This window comes from Tenrec ecaudatus, chromosome 10 (assembly GCF_050624435.1).
Source record: "Tenrec ecaudatus isolate mTenEca1 chromosome 10, mTenEca1.hap1, whole genome shotgun sequence".
Lineage (NCBI taxonomy): Eukaryota > Metazoa > Chordata > Mammalia > Afrosoricida > Tenrecidae > Tenrec > Tenrec ecaudatus.
The window spans coordinates 85,923,365-85,941,709 of NC_134539.1; the positions used below are offsets into that span (position 1 = coordinate 85,923,365).

The window sequence follows — 18,345 nt, forward strand, 5'->3', positions numbered from 1 at the left end:
CTTCTCTGCCTTCTCTTGCTCACCCTTCTGGGGACCGGCTCAGACACAACATCCCCGAGGAGGAAGGAAGAGGGGGTGGGAGGAGGAGGAGAAAGAGAAAGGACAGAAACAGTCCCGGTGTGTGGCACTAAAACCTGCCCAGGTGGGCATATTCTTGCCGGGCGTGGGAGCTACAGACCAGACTGAGAACCCCCACAGGGGCCGCTGTCCACACCTTGGCCCAGTGGCTCCTTACCAAAGCTGTCCTGATTCCAGCTGTAGGTGTAGCACCTGGCCACCGGGATGGGGATAGTGTAGAGCTTGCCAGGGCTTTCAGTGTCTGTAACAACAGGGCAGGCAAGAGTGAGGGGCCCAGAGGAGACTGGCGGTCCAGTCTCCATCTCCTTGTCTCACAGCAGAGAGCAAGGTTGAGGAAGGGGCCGCACAGGCCACAGCTGGATGGGTGGGGCTGGGGGCTGGGTGAGAAGCAATGAGGCAGCCTGGCTACCAGCCTGATGAGATGACCTGTGTTTGTTTTGGGGTTTGCTTATTTTTCCCTAAAGCACACCATCTAGCCACCGGTGTCCCTTACTAGCTGGGTGCATGTGGCCAACTCACAACCTCTGAGCGCCCCCTGACAATGTCCAAATGGGGTGAGAATGGAGCGATCGAGTCAGGGTTTGGTGAGGAAGACGGTGGTCTGCTACCACCAGTTGCTACTGAGTCGGTGTCACCTCATGGCCACCCCGTGGGTGCCCAGTGGCACGGTGCTCCAGAAGGTTTTATCAATGGCAGGCTTTCCAGAGCGTAAGGCCACGACTTTCTGCAGCGGCACTTCTGGGTGGCCTTGACCCTCCAGCTTTCTGCGTAGCAGCTGAGTGTGGTAACTGTTGGAACCACCCGGAAACACACCGGCATTGTGATAAGGGCACACCGACCTGGTGCTATCAAGTCTGTCTCACAGCAGCCACATAGGCTAGAGCAGACCTGCCTCCTGGGCGTCCAGGGCTGTAGCCCTTCTAGAGACACGCCGACGCACCTTTCTCCTGCAGAGCAGCTGGTGGGTTGGAAGCGCCCACCTTCTGGGCTAGCAGCTCAGCACTTACCAGGACTCCCTTAATATCTGGTGATACCAAACCCACTGCCAGAAAGTCGATTTGGACTGATGGGGACCCTACAGGATTAATTTAGAACTGCTCCTTGGGGTCTCATGAGACTAAATCTATATGGGATTTGCAGCCTTATCTTTTTTCCCTCAGAGCAGCCAGGAGGTTCGAACCATCAACCTTGTGGTTAGCAGTCTAATGCTTAACCCATCATGCCCCCAGGGCTCCTCAATGTTGTGATTAAAAAATACTCCAACCAAACTCACTGCCATGGGGTCGATTCAAACTCACCGTGGCCCTACACGACAGGGTAGGATTGTCCCTGTGGGTTCCCGAGACTGTCACTCTTTCCAGGAGAGAAAGCTTCACCTTTCTCCTGCAGTGCCTGCTGGTTTTGAACTGCTGACTTGGTGGTGAGCAGCTCAATACATGACCATTACACCGCCAGGGCTCCTCGAATATTGTGATGGGACCGCTAGATGCTTTCCCTCATTGGTTTTTCCCTTCCGTGGTCATAGAGTTGTACAGGTGGTAGGAGCAAGTGCTGTGGCCACGTGACAAAGGTGATGTGTGCAGTCTCTTGAGCTACCCCCCACTCTCTATTCATGCTCTCCTTCCCTCTTCCCACAAGTTGGAATGTGATGGCCACCCAATCCTAACTCTGTAGATGGGAACCTTGCTCCAGAGGATGGCAGAGCAAGAAGATATTAAAGAACCCGAGTTCCTGCATGACGATGTGGTACAGAGCCGCCAGACAAACCTGGACCACTTGCCTTGGGAGCAAGAACAGGCGCCGAGGAAGGCAGGCCGAGCCTCCCCTAAGAGCCTCACCTAAGATGCCCAAGAAGCCAGCCTTTTCTCCCACTGCCCGCAGCTTGGTCCTGAGCCACTGCCGGGCCTCAGCTGCCTCTCCGACGCCAGAAGCCAGTTCCTGTGCTTCCGCGGTCTCCATGAAGATGTCCTCAAGCTCCTCCAGGGTCTTGGACTGCAAGCCCAGCAGGAGACAGGGTTTACTCTTAGGTCTGCCTACTCACCTTTATCCAGCTCTGAGGAGCTCACTGCAATCAGACCCCACCCAGGCCAGGGAGCCAGCTCTCTTCCCCTCTGCCTCTGCCTAGAAAATGGGCCTGAGAGCAAGGACTTCAGCGCTCATCCCTGCCGCCCAGAGAGGGGAAGGGACTTGCCCAGGGCCACAGAATGGACCCATCAGTAAGCCAGCATAGGCACTCGGAATTCCTAGCTTCAGCCCAAAGCTAATTCCCATCCTCTACCCACTCCAGCCTAAACCATCTTCAGAGGCACCAGTCACGGGCGCCCCACGGTGCCAGCACATAGAAACCCTCTCAGTGGCCCACTATGCCCCCTGGAGACCGATTCTGGGGTTGGGCAGAGACATGCTCTGTGGGGGGAGAGCAGCGCTAGGCCCCAAGGCTCCCAGAATGTACCTGCAGCCTGCAGTGCAGGCCCTGGAGGTCGCAGTGGGCCCCGAAGGTGGCCTGGAAGGCGTGTAGGAGCAGAGTGATGTAGGCGCCGTGAGGCGAGTGCCCAGGCGTGCTCAGCTTGTTGGCTACCGCAAGGAACTCGGCCTGTACCTCCAGGGGGTTCAGCAACAGCACCGTGCTGGGGGCACAGAGGACAAGGCTATGGACACTTCAGGGTGACAGGGGGGAGGTGACAACACAGCACGCCAGCATGTGGGCCCGCACCCTCACACCTGATAGTACTCAGTCCCAGAGAGGCTGTGTGTGTGTGTGTGTGTGTGTGTGCAGGCACACAGGGTAGGGGTAGGGTGGGGTGACGTTCAAGGGCACTAACTCCCAGAGGAAACTTGGTGTCTGCCTTTGCCCTTTTTTTCTTCTAAGTTTTTAAAAACCGAAAAACTAAACTCACTTCCATCAGGTTCACTTCTGACTCAGAGAACCTGTAGGAGGAGGCAGAACTGCCCCTGTGGGTTTCTGAGACTGTAAGGTTTATGAGAGTAGAAAGTCCTATCTTTCGCCTGGAGAGCAGCTGATGGTTTCGAACTGCTGACCTTGGGGCTAGCAGCCCAGTACATAAGCACTCCACCATCAGGGCCTTTTCAAAATGGAATTCAATTCTTGACAGCAAAATTCATCCTTAAACTTTTCATTAAGCATATTTCTTTTTAAACAAGCTTTATTGGCACACATTTCACTTTAGAGAATTTAATCATTAAATCGTATGAAGATTTGAGCCATCGTCACCACCAAACATTTTGCCACCACCAAACATTTCCGCCTCCATAGCGCCCCCCCATCTCCCCATCCACCCTACCCCCAGCCCCACCCCGCCACACCCCTAGCATGGAGCCAGTTACTGTCTGCATAGCTCAAGCATAAAGCATGAAACAATGAAATAGTTTTAGAATGGGCCAACCGGAAGGTCAAATAACCAGGTGTTACATTTTAGCCTAACCACGCCTGCCTCAATTGGCTTTACGGTGCTCTCTGTCTGACAGCGAGGCTCTCCCATCCCTGACAGTGGTCAGCGGGGCTTCACTGGGGGCTGATGTGTACGTGTGGACCCTGCACGTGGCTTTGGGGCTTCCACTGCCGTCCACAGCCTTCTGCAAGCCGAGCGACCCCAGTGTAAGCTCTGATGCGATTCCCTCCGTTGGATTCCGATTTTGTTATTTACAACCCTTGGATCATCCAGGCTGATGTCCTTGTGGACTTAGTTGACATGGCCATCAAATAACAAGCACAGGAAGAAGTCCTCAGAGAGACCAGAGAGACCCTCTAGGAGGGGTAGCCCCTACTTCCTGGCGGCGAGAAAGTCAACTCCAAAGCTAAGCAGACCCAAGTGTCTTAAAGTAGAACAGCAGCAGCACCTGCTGATAGCCTCCCTGTTACCACTGACCCCTGACGAATTCTCTAAACACCTTTCTCACAGGATGCAAGATCGCTGAAACAAGGGCTGTGCTTCCCACAGGTGATTTGGAGCCAAGCTGCGTTTTTCTGGGGTGTACTCTGTGACAGGCCTATTTCTCCAGCAAGCCTCCGGGCGGGGATGGGGGTGGCGTTGGCCTGAGGGAGGGGCATCACTTCAGGGCTGAGCCTGGGTCCACCACTCGGAACAGACTCCTCTTTCAGATTTACCCAAAGCTACCCTTTTGGCTCTGCTTGCGGGGCTGCGGTGGACCACTCCCAGCATGCCCCATGTGAAGAGCAGAGTGAACCTCAGGTGCCCGGGACTCGGTGAACAGTTAGCCACACATGGTCTTTCTCACATTCTCATGCTACCCCCTCCACGACTGGGCGATTCTGAAGCAAATTCCACCCCCCCCCCACGTCATTCTATCCGCCTGAAGGCGGTTCACACATGCTCTCTCTCAACACACACGTGCATACAATTCTTTGCTGCTTCTGAACAGAGCACTGCGGCAGGGGACATTTCCCCCAGTCTCTGTGAACTTTTGTCCCAGAGCTGAGTTTCTGGGATCCAGGGAATGGAGACAGCACCCCAGTCCAGCAGAGTCCTCATCCACTGGGTGGAAACTACATTTAATTTCTCCAGGTGTAAGAAAAGGTGCAAGCAGCTCACATAGGCAGCCCCTCCCTGAGCCCCTTGGAGCCCTGGATCCCTTCTCTCCATGGACAGACAGACGGCTAGGACAAGACCAGTAAGCCAGTTCCCGCCCTCACAGCTTGGCATATTTTCTCTCAAGAAGTTGCTGTCTCTTCTGATTCATACAGACTAAAGTTGAGCCTGTCTTCCAATCCCTAGCTCTTCCTGCTAACTCCTCTCTGCCTCAGTTTCCTTATTCTGTTAACTCCTCTCGGCCTCAGTTTCTCCCAGAGCGATCACCTGGAGTAAACTTATTAATAACACGCTTGGTACTTAGAACGGTGCCAGGGGAAGACAGGGAGTACACAAGATTACCCCAGCTTGTCTGCCTCAGCCCCTCAAAACACCAAACTTGCCGCCATCAAACCATTTCCGGCTCATAGCGACCCTGTAGAAACAGGGCAGAACTCCCCGGTGGGTTTTCAAGGCTGCCAATATTTTAGCAGAGAGCTTCCTCTTTCGCCCTTGAAGCCGCTGGTGGGTTTGAACCCCGGGCCTTGGGGTTACCAGCCCAACACGTAGCCCACAACGCCACTGGAACCCCTTCCTCAGCTCCCTGAGGGTCTATTAGTCACGGAATGGGAGCAAGCACGGGATTTTTGGGTCCTTTTCTGCCTTTCACAAAATCCGCCACAGATAGTGGTGGTGGTTGGGGTTTTTTGGTCTTTGATTTTTGCATATGTTTACCTAGAACAGTGGTTCTCAACCTTCCTAACACTGCAACAGTTTAATACAGTTCCTTGTATTAAAACCATAGTTTTTTTCGTTGCTACTTCATAACTGTCATTCTGCTACTGTGAGGAATCAGGCGACCCCTGTGAAAGGGTTGTTCAATCCCCCCAAAGGGGTCGCGACCCACAGGTTGAGAAACGCTGGCCTAGAAGGAGGTTGAGGCATATTTGCTTAGTGATGTGTCATGAAACCCAGGGGCTTAGGAGGGAGACGGATGAGGGTAACGGTAATTTCTGAGCCCACAGAGACCAGAAAGCTGCCTTAGATGCCTCTGAATGGATGGCATTCTCTCCAGAACTTCCCAAACGGCAGGCTGCGCCCATTGGTGGGTGATGAAATCAATGTTTGTGAGTCACAACCAGGATTGTCTTTTAAACACTTGAAGGACTGGGGCAGAGCTCACCCTGTGCGAACAGGGAAAGTTTCATTTAGTGGGATTGTTTCAGATGTTAAGGGTATGTGTATGCCAGGCTAGCAGGTAAAAGGTTGGGGTTTTTTGTTTGTTTTCAAGTTTTTTAATTGTAGGCTTCAGTCCGGGGCGGGGGGGCGGGGGAAGGAAAGCACTGGTTTAATACCAGGCAGGAAAAAAAAACAAACGTCGTGGAAAAAACATCCAGTAAGGCTGAGGTTCCAGACACTGGTTGGCTGTGTGGTTTCAAGGGAAGTGACTGGACCTCTCTGGGCTCTACTTTTTCCATCTGCAAAATGGAGAAAAGGTAGAGACCGGATGCTGCTGACGTGGTAGGGTGGGCTTGCTAATCCTTTTTTCTCTTAAAGTATCAGATCCCTTTAATATTCTCAGCACTCCCCTCCCACCCCCTGCAAGAAATATGCGCACAAAATATCCCCTGTGACTCGCAGGGTCGTGGGAGGCTGATTGGTCCATGGACCTCGGTTAGGAATCCTGTGGCCGGAGCGCAGGTAAATGAAGGTGGTGGTGCTGTTAGCTGCTGTCAAACCAGCTCCAACTTGGGACGTCCCCACGCACAACACCTGCCGGATCCTGTGCCACCCCTAGCAGTGGCTGTGGATCAGGGTATATTGTGAGCCACGGGGTTTTTACTGACTGGATTTTGAAAGCACATCATCAGCAGGCCTTTCTTCCTGGTCCTTCTTAGTCTGGAAGCGCCACTGAGACCCGTTCAGCATCAGAGCCACGCCCAAGCCTCGTGCTCAGGACGGAGTTGCGCCCGAGGCGTATTGGCCGGGAACCCAGCTTGACTTTCTCACGCGGGAGGTGAGCATTCTGCCACGGAACCACCCCCGGCCCCCAGTGACATGACGACGACTTCGAATGGAGCTGGGGCTAGGGTGGGAGGAGATCCAGTGATGAAGGGGAAGGGCGGGAAGGGTGAGCCCTCCTTCACCCATAAGGCTGCCTCTCGGCCCTCCCGCCCCTCCTCCCATCTCCTTCCCCAGAACACTCACATGGTGGAACTTCGCTGGCTCCTCGTGGGCAGGCCCTGCTCAGCCCTCACCAGCCTCTGGTAGGAGATTCCTGTGGGGTAAAAGAAGCGAGTCCGTGGGCTGACTTGTTCCTTCGGCGGTCATTTCTGGAGCCTCTCCGGAAGCCAGGCCCCAGGCAACCTGAGTGCCAAAGCTTCTGCACGAGGTTCCTGGGGGAGAACCTGGGAGAAAGGGAGGTAATCTTGGGCTAGCTCCTGTGTGTCTGGGACTTCATTTTATTTATTTCTCACCAGAAACAACCCTATCCCACCCTCCTTCTTTAAACTCAGCCTCCAAGGCCACGAGTCTGTCCTGAATCGCTTTCCTTGCTCTTTGTCCCCCCCCCCCCCAACCCCACCTACCTAATCGCCCTCTTGGTCACTCTCCCCGTGCCTGATTCTTAGGCTCAGGGCAGACTGGCTAAGAGAGAACGGGGTTAAAGGGAGAAACACTCAGGGAAGGAGCTCCAGTTCCTGCCTGACCTTTCTGTGTGGCTTCGGCACAGTGCTGGGCCTCAGGCCCCCTTGAAAGTGGCAGAATAGACTGTTGGCCTCTGTGTCCTTTCCCAGTTCTATGATTTCAAAGTTCGACACACCCTGTAAAGGTTTGCTCCCTGACATGTCAAGCCAAGGCATTCTGGGAGCTGGCTGAGTGTTCCCAGGTTCCTCTTACTGCTCCCGTCTCCTGCTCCTGCTCCCTAGCATCCTCTCCCATCCCTCAGACTCAGCTCAGTCTCAGCATAAGCCAGGTAGTGGGAGCTCTCACCTTTCCCCACCTCACCACCCTAATGCCCACAGAGTCTCTCAGGTGACTGTCAGCTTGGCTGGTCCTTTGAATCCAAGCACGCTGAGCAGAAATAAGCCAGAAGCTTCCCCATTCTACAGGGGTAGACATTATTGGGTACAATCACTTGGGAAACCAGGCTGGGCTGACAGGGGGCAGAGCCAGGATGATGGGTGTCATCATGACCATCATCCTGAACTTGGTAGGAGCTGGAATAAGAAGGGAATCCCTATTTTTAGATTCAGAGCTAAGGCTGGGGTTTAGGGGTATCTATAGATAGAACTGGAATTCCAATTGGCTGATGAAGACTGGAAGCACTTTGTCATCTACGTCAGGAAATTTGGAAGACAGTTACTTGGTGAACTGACTGGAAGAGATCCATAATTGTACCCATTCCAAACAAAGGTGACTCAACACAATGCCCAAATTACAGAACAATATCATTCATGTCACGTGCAAGTAAATTTTTGCTGAAATGATCCAGTGGCTCCAGCTGGATTCAGAAGAGGACCTGGAACAAGGGAAGTCATTGCTGATGTCACGGTCTTGGCTGAAAGCAGAGAACACCAGAAAGATGTTTTCCTGTGTTTCGCTGCCTACGCAAAGGCATTTGACTGTGTGGCCCACAACACACTACGGATAGCCGTGAGAAGAACGGGACTTCCAGAACCCTAAATTGTGCTCCTTCGGGACATGTACATGGATCAAGAAAGAGGCAGTTGTTCGAACAGAACAAGGGGCTACGGCATGGTTTAAGATCAGCAGAGGTGCGTGTCAGAGGCGCGTCCTCTCACCACACTATTCAGTGTGTGTGCTGAGCGAGTGATCACAGGAGCTGCAATATAGGAAGTTTGCAGCATCGGGATCGGAGGAAGGCTTCTTAACGACCTATGATATGCAGGCGACACCACCTGGCTTGCTAAAACTGAGGAGCACTTCAGGAATTTGCTGATGACGATCAAAGATTGCAGCCTGTAGTATGGATTGCAACTCCATCTAAAGACCCAGATCCTCACAACTAGACCAATAGGTAACATCATGGCCAACAGAGAAGTTGGCAAGGGCCTCAGTTTGCTCAGATCCACAACCAATGCTCACAGGAGCAGCAGGGAAGAAATTACCTTGGGTAATTCTGCTGCACAAGATCCCTGTAAAGTGTTGAAAAGCAAGGATGTTATTTTGAGGACTTAGGTACCCCTGACGCACGCCGTGGTATTTTCAGTGACCTCCCATGCATGTGAACGGTGGCCGCTGAATGAGGAGGCGTGAAGAAGAGCCGGCGCATTTGAATTGTGGTGCTGGCGAAGAATGCTGCAAGGACCACCGACTGCCAAAGGAGCAGACAAATCGGTCCCGGGCGAAGCGCGGCCAGAATGCTTTCCACAGGCAGGGAGGGCAAGACTTCGTCTCGCGTTCTTTATGAGACGTGCTTTCAGGAGAGACCCATATCTGGAGAAGGGACATCATGCTTGCTCAAGCAGAAGGACAGTGAAAAAGCGGAAGGCCCTCGGCGAGGCGGACGGAAACAGCAGCTGCAACATTGCGCTCAAACAAGACCAGCGGTGAGGATGGCGCGGCCCTGGGTGGTGTTCCTTCTGAGGTACATCGGGGGGCTATTGGTTGGGGGGCTATGGTCGGGTGGCTATGGGTCAGGTGGTTATGGGTTGGGTGGCTATGGGTTGGGGGGGCTATGGGTCGGGTGGCTATGGGTCGGGAGCTATGGGTCAGGTGGCTATGGGTCGGGGGGCTATGGTTTGGGGGCCTATGGGTCGGGGGGCTATGGTCGAGTGGCTATGGGTCGGGTGGCTATGGGTCAGGGGGCTATGGGTCAGGTGGCACCTAACGACCACAACACCGACGGCACCTCTTGGCACACCCTGACTCAGAGGGTGTCTCAGAGGGCGTCTGGCTGGCGATGGATGTCCAGGATACCAAACATCACTAAGAGGGGTTTATGGTTGAGAGATGGAACACCCCAGGCCTATCCTAAACAAGCATCCATTTCCTCAATCATGGCCCCTGCTGCCTATCAGGAGATGTGACTTCGGAGAGCGGGGAGGGAATGGACTGGTGGGGCTGGGCCAGCCGGGGAACAGATTAGAAGATATAGTGCCATGTGCAGAGAGGTTTCGCTCAGCTCAGCTGACTCCTTCGAGCTGGGTGTAGAACATGCACTGCCCACCCCTCACTTGCTGGTGTTCCCCGTGATGTCAGAAGTCTCTCCCATGATTCTGCAAGACAGTGGGGTGTGCACCCTCAGCCCAGGGCCACTCCTCAACCTCACATGGAGTTTGAATCAGGCAGCTAGAGCTGATGGAAGCCTCTGTCCCCTGGCTCTTAGATCACACCCTTCTTTGGTCACCTTAGCAGAAGGGAATGCCTTGCTCTGATGGATGCAGACTGGCCCAAGGGCTGCACATCAGCAGAAAAATGTGTCCCTGTCAGGTTCTATCAAGCACCAAGTCTAAAGGCAGTAACTTCATTCACAAGGGGTTGGACCATTGTGCTCCATCAGGATCCCATTGGCTGTTTCGGGGAGTTGACTGCCAGGTCTTTCTTCCTACTCTGTACCAGCCAGGAAGCTCCACTGAAACCTCTTTAGCATCATAGCCACAAGCAAGCTCTACTGACAGATGGGTGGAGACCGGGCATGAGGTACATGATGTGGGACCCAAGCCTGGGTCACCTGCATGGACAGTAATGATTTTGTCACTGAACTTCAACAGCCCCCAGGGAGTCAAGAGGATCCGGCCTATAGGGGTCAAGCCTGGGGACAGGACATCAGTCATGGTGAAGTTCAAGTACCTTGCCGAGACAAGTTGAATCTCATCTTCTTTACCCCTGTAAGCACCAACATTGGGGCTGCTCATCACAAGGTCAGCAGTGTGAAACCCCCAGGGTATGCAGGAGGAAGGCAAGGGTCTGTACACCTGTAGAGAGTCACAGCCTCAGAAACCCACAGGAGTAGCTCTACCCTGACCCACAGGGTCACTACGAGTCAGGATGGACTTGATGGCGGCGAGAGGGACACACAGACAGGTCCATGTTAGGCTGTTGTGTGATTCTTGGGCAGAGTGTGGTAAGTTGCTGACTGTCTTCCTCATACAAGGTGCCACGTTCACACCCAGAAACCACGGGGTGAATAAGAAGTGGGGGAAGAATCCCAGATCTTCCAAAACGAGACATTTGGGGGTTAAATCGGCTCCGGCTCTTACAACACACAGCGAGTGACCTTACACACAACAGAAAGAGATGCGGCCTGGGCCACACCGCCGTCATGAGCACGGTACATCTGAGTCCATTGTTGAAGTGATTGTGCCGGTCCAGCACAATGAAGATTTCCCTCATCCTCGCTTGGTCCTCTTCTTTTCCAGACCCGATGACCCTTCTTGGCCACAGGTCTTTCCTGATAACAGGTCCAAAGCAAGCAAGATGAAGGTCCGCCATCGCGGCTTCTGCGGTCATAGGTCTTCTAGGACCTATTGGCTCGTTCTGCTGGCGGTCTGGGGCATGTTCAGGACTCTCAGCCTCACAGCCACCCGGATGCCTCGGTTCTCCCTCTTCCCTCTTCATTGCTCCATGGTCTCTATCATCCCCAGGGGCTCAGACTGCTTCTCACACTGGACTTCCAAGTGTGGGCAAGGGGCTTTGCATCGCCCTGGGCCTTGCTTTGCTGGTGTATAGATCATCCCTCCACCCCCGCAGGGCTGTTGTCTGGGGGAGATGTGATTACTGAGGTCCGTGTGCTCTGGAAATCGTAGAGAAACTCACACATGTACGCTGTCCTCTCAGCTGCTCAAGATGGTAAGTTGATTCATGTGAATCTGGCCCTGGGTACGTGGTACGTGGAGTAAGAATATTTCGTAAACACTTGGGCTGAGCCCCAAGAGGACTGAGGTAGGCGGGAACCAGCAGCATCAACATGAGGTTTCCTGTGGCCCCCCCCCCCCCCAGAGTGGAGGTGGTGGGCCACGCTCTAGGTCCGGAAGAAGGAGGAGGCGCATGGGCTTGCTCACTTGGCTGGTGTCCTCCCAGCCACATCAAAGCAGGATGAGCTGCTTCGCTTGTTGCCATGGCAGCTGGTTTACTAGGGCTCCCTGGGGTGGAGCACCCAGCTCCCCAAGTCCCTGTCATGTTCGCCCTGTGATCGTGCCAGGCCCTGTCTCTTTCAGGACACCCTACATGGTGTTTCTCAAGCAGTGGGCCACAGCTCCCCGGGGGATTGTGAAATCCACGCTATCTAGATGGCCCGCTTCCATGGCCAGAGCTTCTGGGAGGGTTTTCCATGGAGGATCCTTTTTCTTTTTTTTGAAGTAGATGAAAGGGCTCTTTTGCTCCCACGTGCCTGTGGCCAGACTAGAACTTCCACCCTTTTGGTCAGCCACCGAGGGCTGTGCTGGGATCTCGGCCTTCCCGCTCCTTCCCCGAGCTGCAGACAGACTTGGCAAGAGCGCTTCATGAGTTGGTTGTCAGTTGCAAATCCTTTTCTTAGATTGCCATTTCACCTTATACTTGTTTCCCCTTGTAGAAAACAGGACCAGGAACTCTGAAGTCAAGGTCAGCATGACTCTCTAAGAGGCAGGCATTCTCACTCCTCTCTTCCCGCCGAGCACTCTGAGCCTCAGGTAAGGTCACTGGCTCACCCAAGGCCCCGTCAGCTGGTGAGCAGAAGAACCACAATTTCAAACCAGGACAGTCTGGTGCCAAGTACTGGCAACCAGCGAGTCTTCAGCCTCTCCTCTGCTCTCCTCTCCTCTGCTCTCCTCTCCTCTCCTCTGCTCTCCTCTCCTCTGCTCTCCTCTCCTCTCCTCTGCTCTCCTCTCCTCTGCTCTCCTCTCCTCTCCTCTGCTCTCCTCTCCTCTCCTCTGCTCTCCTCTCCTCTCCTCTCCTCTCCTCTCCTCTTTCCCTCTTCTCTCTCCTCCTCTATCCCCTTCCCTCGCATCCCTTTCCTTTCTCTCCCCTCCTCTCTCTTTGAGCCCACATTCCCTGGCTTCCATCCAGCCCTCTCCCATGCCCACACGGCACCTCTTTCAGCAGCAGGGTGATGTTAAGAAAACTGATCAGGGTCCAAAAATATTCAGAAATAAGGCCCCAAACAAAAACAAACAAACAAACAAACAACAACAACAAAAACCCCAAGTCTACAACAATCAGTACCTTTGGGGAAAAAAAACCCCATAATAACCCATTTTTCTAACAAGTTCACTTAAGTCAGAGCCAGATCAAATTAAAACCAAACTCACTGTGATTCTGACTCACAGGGACTCTGTAGGGCAGAGCAGAACTGCCCCTGTGAGTTCCCAAGGTGCCCATCTTTCCAGGTGTGAGTAGCCTCATCGTTCTCTCAAGGAGGGGTTCCCACTGCACCACCACGGATCCTCAAGGGTCAGGTAGAAGAGAGCGATGTGTTTGATTTACACTTTGCTATTGATTAGGCCTCAGGCTTCATAAGGTATGAGGTCCGCTCATTAGGAAGAGTGTGACCCAGTGTAAGTGATTTGTGTCTGGCAGAAAAGACAGCTCCCACTCCCAGGTTCACTCCCTTCTGCAGTTAACAGGTGTGCCTCCCTGACAGGACAGAGCTCAAGTCCACCCAGAGGCACCTCCAGAGAAAGGCTTCATGATCGCCTTTCAAAAATATCAGCCACTCGAACATGATGGCGGGAAAGGAGGCAAGTAAAAGGAAGCAGAGGAAAGATCTAGGAAGCAGAGCTATGGATAGAGGTATAGACAGAGGTGTGCACTTATGTAAATATATTAATTCCTTAAAACAGAGGTTCTTATTGGCCTAGTTACATATAGTTATATGGCAATACATTGAGGAAGTGGACGGGCTTTGGCTCTCTACTCAAGCCCTCCCTCAACACAAGAACACTTTGTTCTAGCAATCTGGCATGCTGTGATGCTCACCTTCCTGGCACGATCACTGAAGACAAGATGGGTGCACAAGCAAATGTGCCCATCTAGCAGAGAAGCAACAAGCCCACATGGAAGACGCATGCCAGCTTGTGTGATCATGAGGCGTCGATGGGTTAGGTAACGGGCACCAGAAGACCCAAAACAACCAACCAAACAAACAAACAATCAAACATATTGTTGAGAATGAGGGGAGTCGGAGCAGAGACCCAAAACCCATCTGTAAAAAATGGGACATGCCCTTGCAGAAGGGTCACAAGGAAGGGATGAGTTAATCAGGGAGCAGTATAGCACTGATGAAACACACACTATTCCTCTGGTTCATTGAGGCTTCCTCACCCCCCACTATAATGACCTCAATCCTGCCTTTCACGTCGGGCTAGACACGAACATGTACACAGGTACAGATAAGAGCTCAGGACACACAGAATCCAGGTCAGATAAACCCCTCAGGAACAGAAATGGGAGTATTGCTACCAGGAGGGTAGAGGGAAGGTGGGGAGGGGCTGGGCAGGGGGAGAGAACTGTGGGAGAAGGGAGACCGCAGTCAGTGTAAGATATGAAAATAATAATAATCATTTATGATTTATTAAGGGGTCACAAAAGTGGGAAGGGAGGGGGAGGGTAAAAAGAGGAGCTGATACCAAGGGCTCATATAGAATATAAATGTTTAAAAAATAATGATGGCAACATACAAACAAATATACTTGATACACTGAAGTATGGATTGTTCTAAGAGCTGTAAGAGCCCCCAATAAAATGATCTTTAAAAATATATGTATCACCCACTGAAAACCTTTGGGAATTTTCCCACAGTGACACACCTGGAGTCATCATGAATTGGAATTGACTTGATGGCAGCTATTTGGTTTTTTTTTAAAAAAAACAGCTATTAGCTAGTTCAGTTTCCAGCTTTATAATCTTGTTTCCAAACCCAAACCCAACCCACTGCTGTATATTTTTGAGACTAAATCTTGATGGGAACACATAGCCTCATCTTTTCTCCCTGTGAGCACCTGGTGGGTTTGAACCGACAACCTTGAAGTTAGCAAGCCAACACTTACCTTCAGCACCATCCAGCACTGCCTCCCCCCACCCCCCTCACCCGCCATGGACTAGATCGATTTCTTGTGCCTCCTGTTAAACCAGCTCTAAGCGTTGGGCTGATAAATGCAAGGTCAGCAGTTCAAAACCACCAGATGCTCTGCCAGCGAAAGATGGGGCTTTCTACTCCTGGAACGGGTTACACTCTCAGAAACCCACAGGGGCAGTTCTACGCTGTCCTATAGGGTCTCTGGCATCAACTCTGTGGCAGTGAGTGTGGTTTTTCTCTGTTGAGGACCCTCATGGTTCCCTCAGCTCCGCTCCACAGCCCTACTGGCCCCTCTTTAGTGAGTTGGCTGTGTCTTTGAAAGTGGCTCACTCTATCTTGTGAGGGCGCTTAACTGTTTGGAAATAGTCCCCGGACACGAAGGAGAGCGAATATGGTCTCCTATTTCGGTTCTGCTTTCCCTCCCTCAGAGGAGAAGTTTCTGGAGCAGATAAAGTGGTCTGAGCATCTCTCTCCACGCACTTGCCTTCTCCTCAGCCAGCAGGTCTCCTCACAGCTCGCAGGGGAGCCCTGGGGAGGGAAGGGAAGGCCCAGGACGACAAAGGCTGGGCCACAGAACCCTCATTCCACTGCCACCTCCAGATGCTGCTCTGCGGGGTTCTTGTCCCCGGGCCTCGACTCCCACTGCCCCTCGGTTCTGGGCCTCACCACAGCCCACCTCAAGGCTCCACATCCGCTGGTTGGGTTACCCAGAAAAGAGCTCCCACCCAGTCAGCCACAAGCGTGTCTCAGGGCATAGCGTGTCCTCAGCTGAGGGGAGCCAGCTGGTTCTACTTGAAATTGGGAAGCAGTCTCCCCACAGAGGACACCCTCCCCAACCCAAGCTCGACACCACCCATTGCAAAGTAAGAAGGAAGCATTTTACTAGCCCTCTGGTGTAAATCCAAGGTCCTGCCAAAGATGCCTACCTGCTGGCACAGCAAACAAGAAACTATTCCCATTGCACAACTGTATCCTGAGCACTGCTGATCCTGAATTGTAACTTGTTAACTTCCCTCCTAGACCCCAGGAGTACGGTCCACGAGTTCTCTGGGACTATTGCAATGAATTCTGACCTCTGCCTTTTTGTAAATGACCTTGGGGGCCAGAGGAGATCAGATGTGGCCTCCACGCCGTTTCCTCAAATTCTTCATTTCATCTGTTTAAAGTCACACGGCAGCTCTTTTCCCCTTCTTCCTGCCATGATCCCGATAGCCTTTTATTTAATGATCCGCTTTTTCATCATGGATTTGAGGATGATACTCTTCTATAATAAATTTTTTAATGTTTCATCTGTGTCAAGAATTAAATTTTGTTCCATTTGCCTATTCTTATACCAATAATGTACTATTGTTGGACCTGATCATACCTTCAAAGACGTAAAGGGAAACACCTCATTCTTAATCTCTAATTTAAAAACACATAATAAATGCACATGAGTGTTATTCTATAGTATTTGTTGCTTCAAAAAGACGTTGCCTGCTTTGCCAAATGTTAAAGGGCCTTTTTGGTATTTTGTCTGATCTGATATTTATGTTCATGCCACCTGAAATGCTTATACCTTGTTCCCCCCAAAATAAGACAGTGTCTTATATTAATTTTTTTGCTCCCAAAGATGCGCTAGGTCTTATTTTCAGGGGGTGGTTTATTTTTCCATGAAGAAGAATACGGTACACATTTATTGTTTTATTAAGAGACCTCACACTTCCTGTCTGCTCCGGCTGCGCTGTGGCCAACAGTGAGCTGTGTGGCGGCGCCCGCCGTTACAGTCCAGAGTCCAGTTCGGGGGACCTTATTACTAGGGGCCTTATTTTCGGAGGGATGCCTTGTATTTCAGCGAGAGGCAAAACTGTAAGTAGGTCTTATTTGGGGGGGTGTCTTACTTTCGGGAAACACGGTAATGTTAATTCCTTCAATCCTGCAACCTGCCTCTTGAAGTACTTTTATTCCTGCGACGTTCGACTGTCCTCTAGCTTAGCTTAACTAGCAGCAAAGCAAAGGTCTCCCTTGAGCATTATGATCTCTTCAGAATCAACTACTGGGGGTCAAACTGACAACAGCAGCTCAAAAGATTAGATAGGAACCTTAGAGGGCAGCAAGTTCACGGTCATGGAAGAGAAACAACTCAGATAAAGCGGGTGAGAATGTTTGCACAGCTCGAAGAAAGTAATCAACATCCCTGAGCTGTACACGTGGAAACTGTAGATGGGTGGATGTGTTGCTGTGGATGTGGAGTCCCGGTGGCACAGTGGGTTCTGCATTGGGCTGCTAACTGCAGGGTTGGCAGTTCGAAACTACCAGCCACTCTGTGGAAGATGAGGTTTTTTACTTCCTTAAAGGTTACCCACCGGGGCAGTTTTACTCTGTTCTAGAGGGTTGTTCTGAGTTGGAATAGACTTGGTGGCAGTGAGGTTGTTGTGTACATTCATAGTTACCCCATAGGACAGAGCAGAACTGCCCCACAGGATGTCCAAAGTTGACCACGCCTTCTTCCCTGCTGGTAGCTGGTGGTTTGAACGACATGTCTTTCGGTTCACAGGCAAGCACTTAATGACTACACAGCCAGGCCTCCTGTGCTCAACAACCACCACCAAAATAAATAAAGATTTAAAAATTCAATCATTTCCTCTATGTAGGCTATTCACATTTCTTTTCTATTTCTAGCTGGGGTTTTTCTTTCTTTTAAAAAAAAACAAAACTAGTTAAGTGTATGTGGGAAAGCTATCTTCAGGACATTCTCATGGTTTGGATAGGTAAGTAGCTGTTGGACCGGTAAATATTTTAAAAATGTACCTTATCTGTAAGAGAAAATATTCTTTACTTTTGTTGTTTTTCTTCTTTAGCACAAGCAAAATACCTTATTAAAGCTACAACACACACCCCCGCCCCAATCAACTTGACAGTGCCCTCTGTCCGATAGCTGTTCACACCCTCGACTGGTCGGAGGGGAGCCACGGAAGGCTGAGCCACGTGTGGACCCTGCACATAGATTCTGGGCTCCCACCATCATCCATAGCGGTTTCCAAACCAGGTGTTCACAATTTAAGCTCGGGTACCATTTCAGCCTCTCGATTTGGATTTTACTATTTGCAATCCTTAGGTTTCAGAGGCCGGTGAATTTCTTCAGGTTGATGCTTCACCTAGCTAGCTGCTCGTTGGAAGACAGGCCTTTAAGACCCCAGACACGACGCTTTCTAATCGCCGGCGCCATCCAGCTTCGTCACCGCACTTGGCCATAGCACCCTTACCTTGAGTGATCTCTCCATGAGGGTGAGCATCGAGCAGGACCTGAGGTTATTCTCTGATTTCCCTTTTGACCCACTTTAAAGTTTTACAGTTAAAAAAAAAAGCGAAGGGAGAATCTATTTGGATTAAGGGTCCAGTGAATCCCCTCTGTCCACAGATCAGAGATGTGCCTAGTCTTGCCTAGGATGCAGAACACACTGGAAAGTGGATAACTGGTGCAGGCAGTGGACAAGCTAACTGTTATCATTCCATCTCCCCTTTCACCCATTTGTTCTCGTTTTTAATTGTTTATGCATTATGTTTGATTGAGGTTCTTCTGTTGTACATGGTTGTTGCCTTTGTGCGTGTGTGTGTTCTGCATATGAGACCCGGGATAGGGAAATCTATAGTCACTGGGTTAGTGGTTTCTTGGGGTGTGGCAGGGGAGGTTGGGGTGGTGAGGAGCTAATAACAATGAGT

The 18,345-nt window shown here is 51.6% G+C and overlaps 1 protein-coding gene across 2 annotated transcripts in view; it reads right to left on the reverse strand.

Moving 5' to 3' along the window:
• Positions 1-18,345, reverse strand: part of PIK3R5 (phosphoinositide-3-kinase regulatory subunit 5) — a 36,411-nt gene that overhangs the window by 7,166 nt on the left and 10,900 nt on the right. For both annotated transcript variants that reach the window (XM_075559136.1, XM_075559135.1), the window contains exons 5-8: positions 6,834-6,903; positions 2,531-2,705; positions 1,917-2,070; positions 236-319 (exon numbers count right to left, since the gene is read on the reverse strand). In XM_075559136.1, the coding sequence (XP_075415251.1) occupies positions 236-319; positions 1,917-2,070; positions 2,531-2,705; positions 6,834-6,903 (483 nt within the window). The remainder of the gene's footprint in view (positions 1-235; positions 320-1,916; positions 2,071-2,530; positions 2,706-6,833; positions 6,904-18,345) is intronic.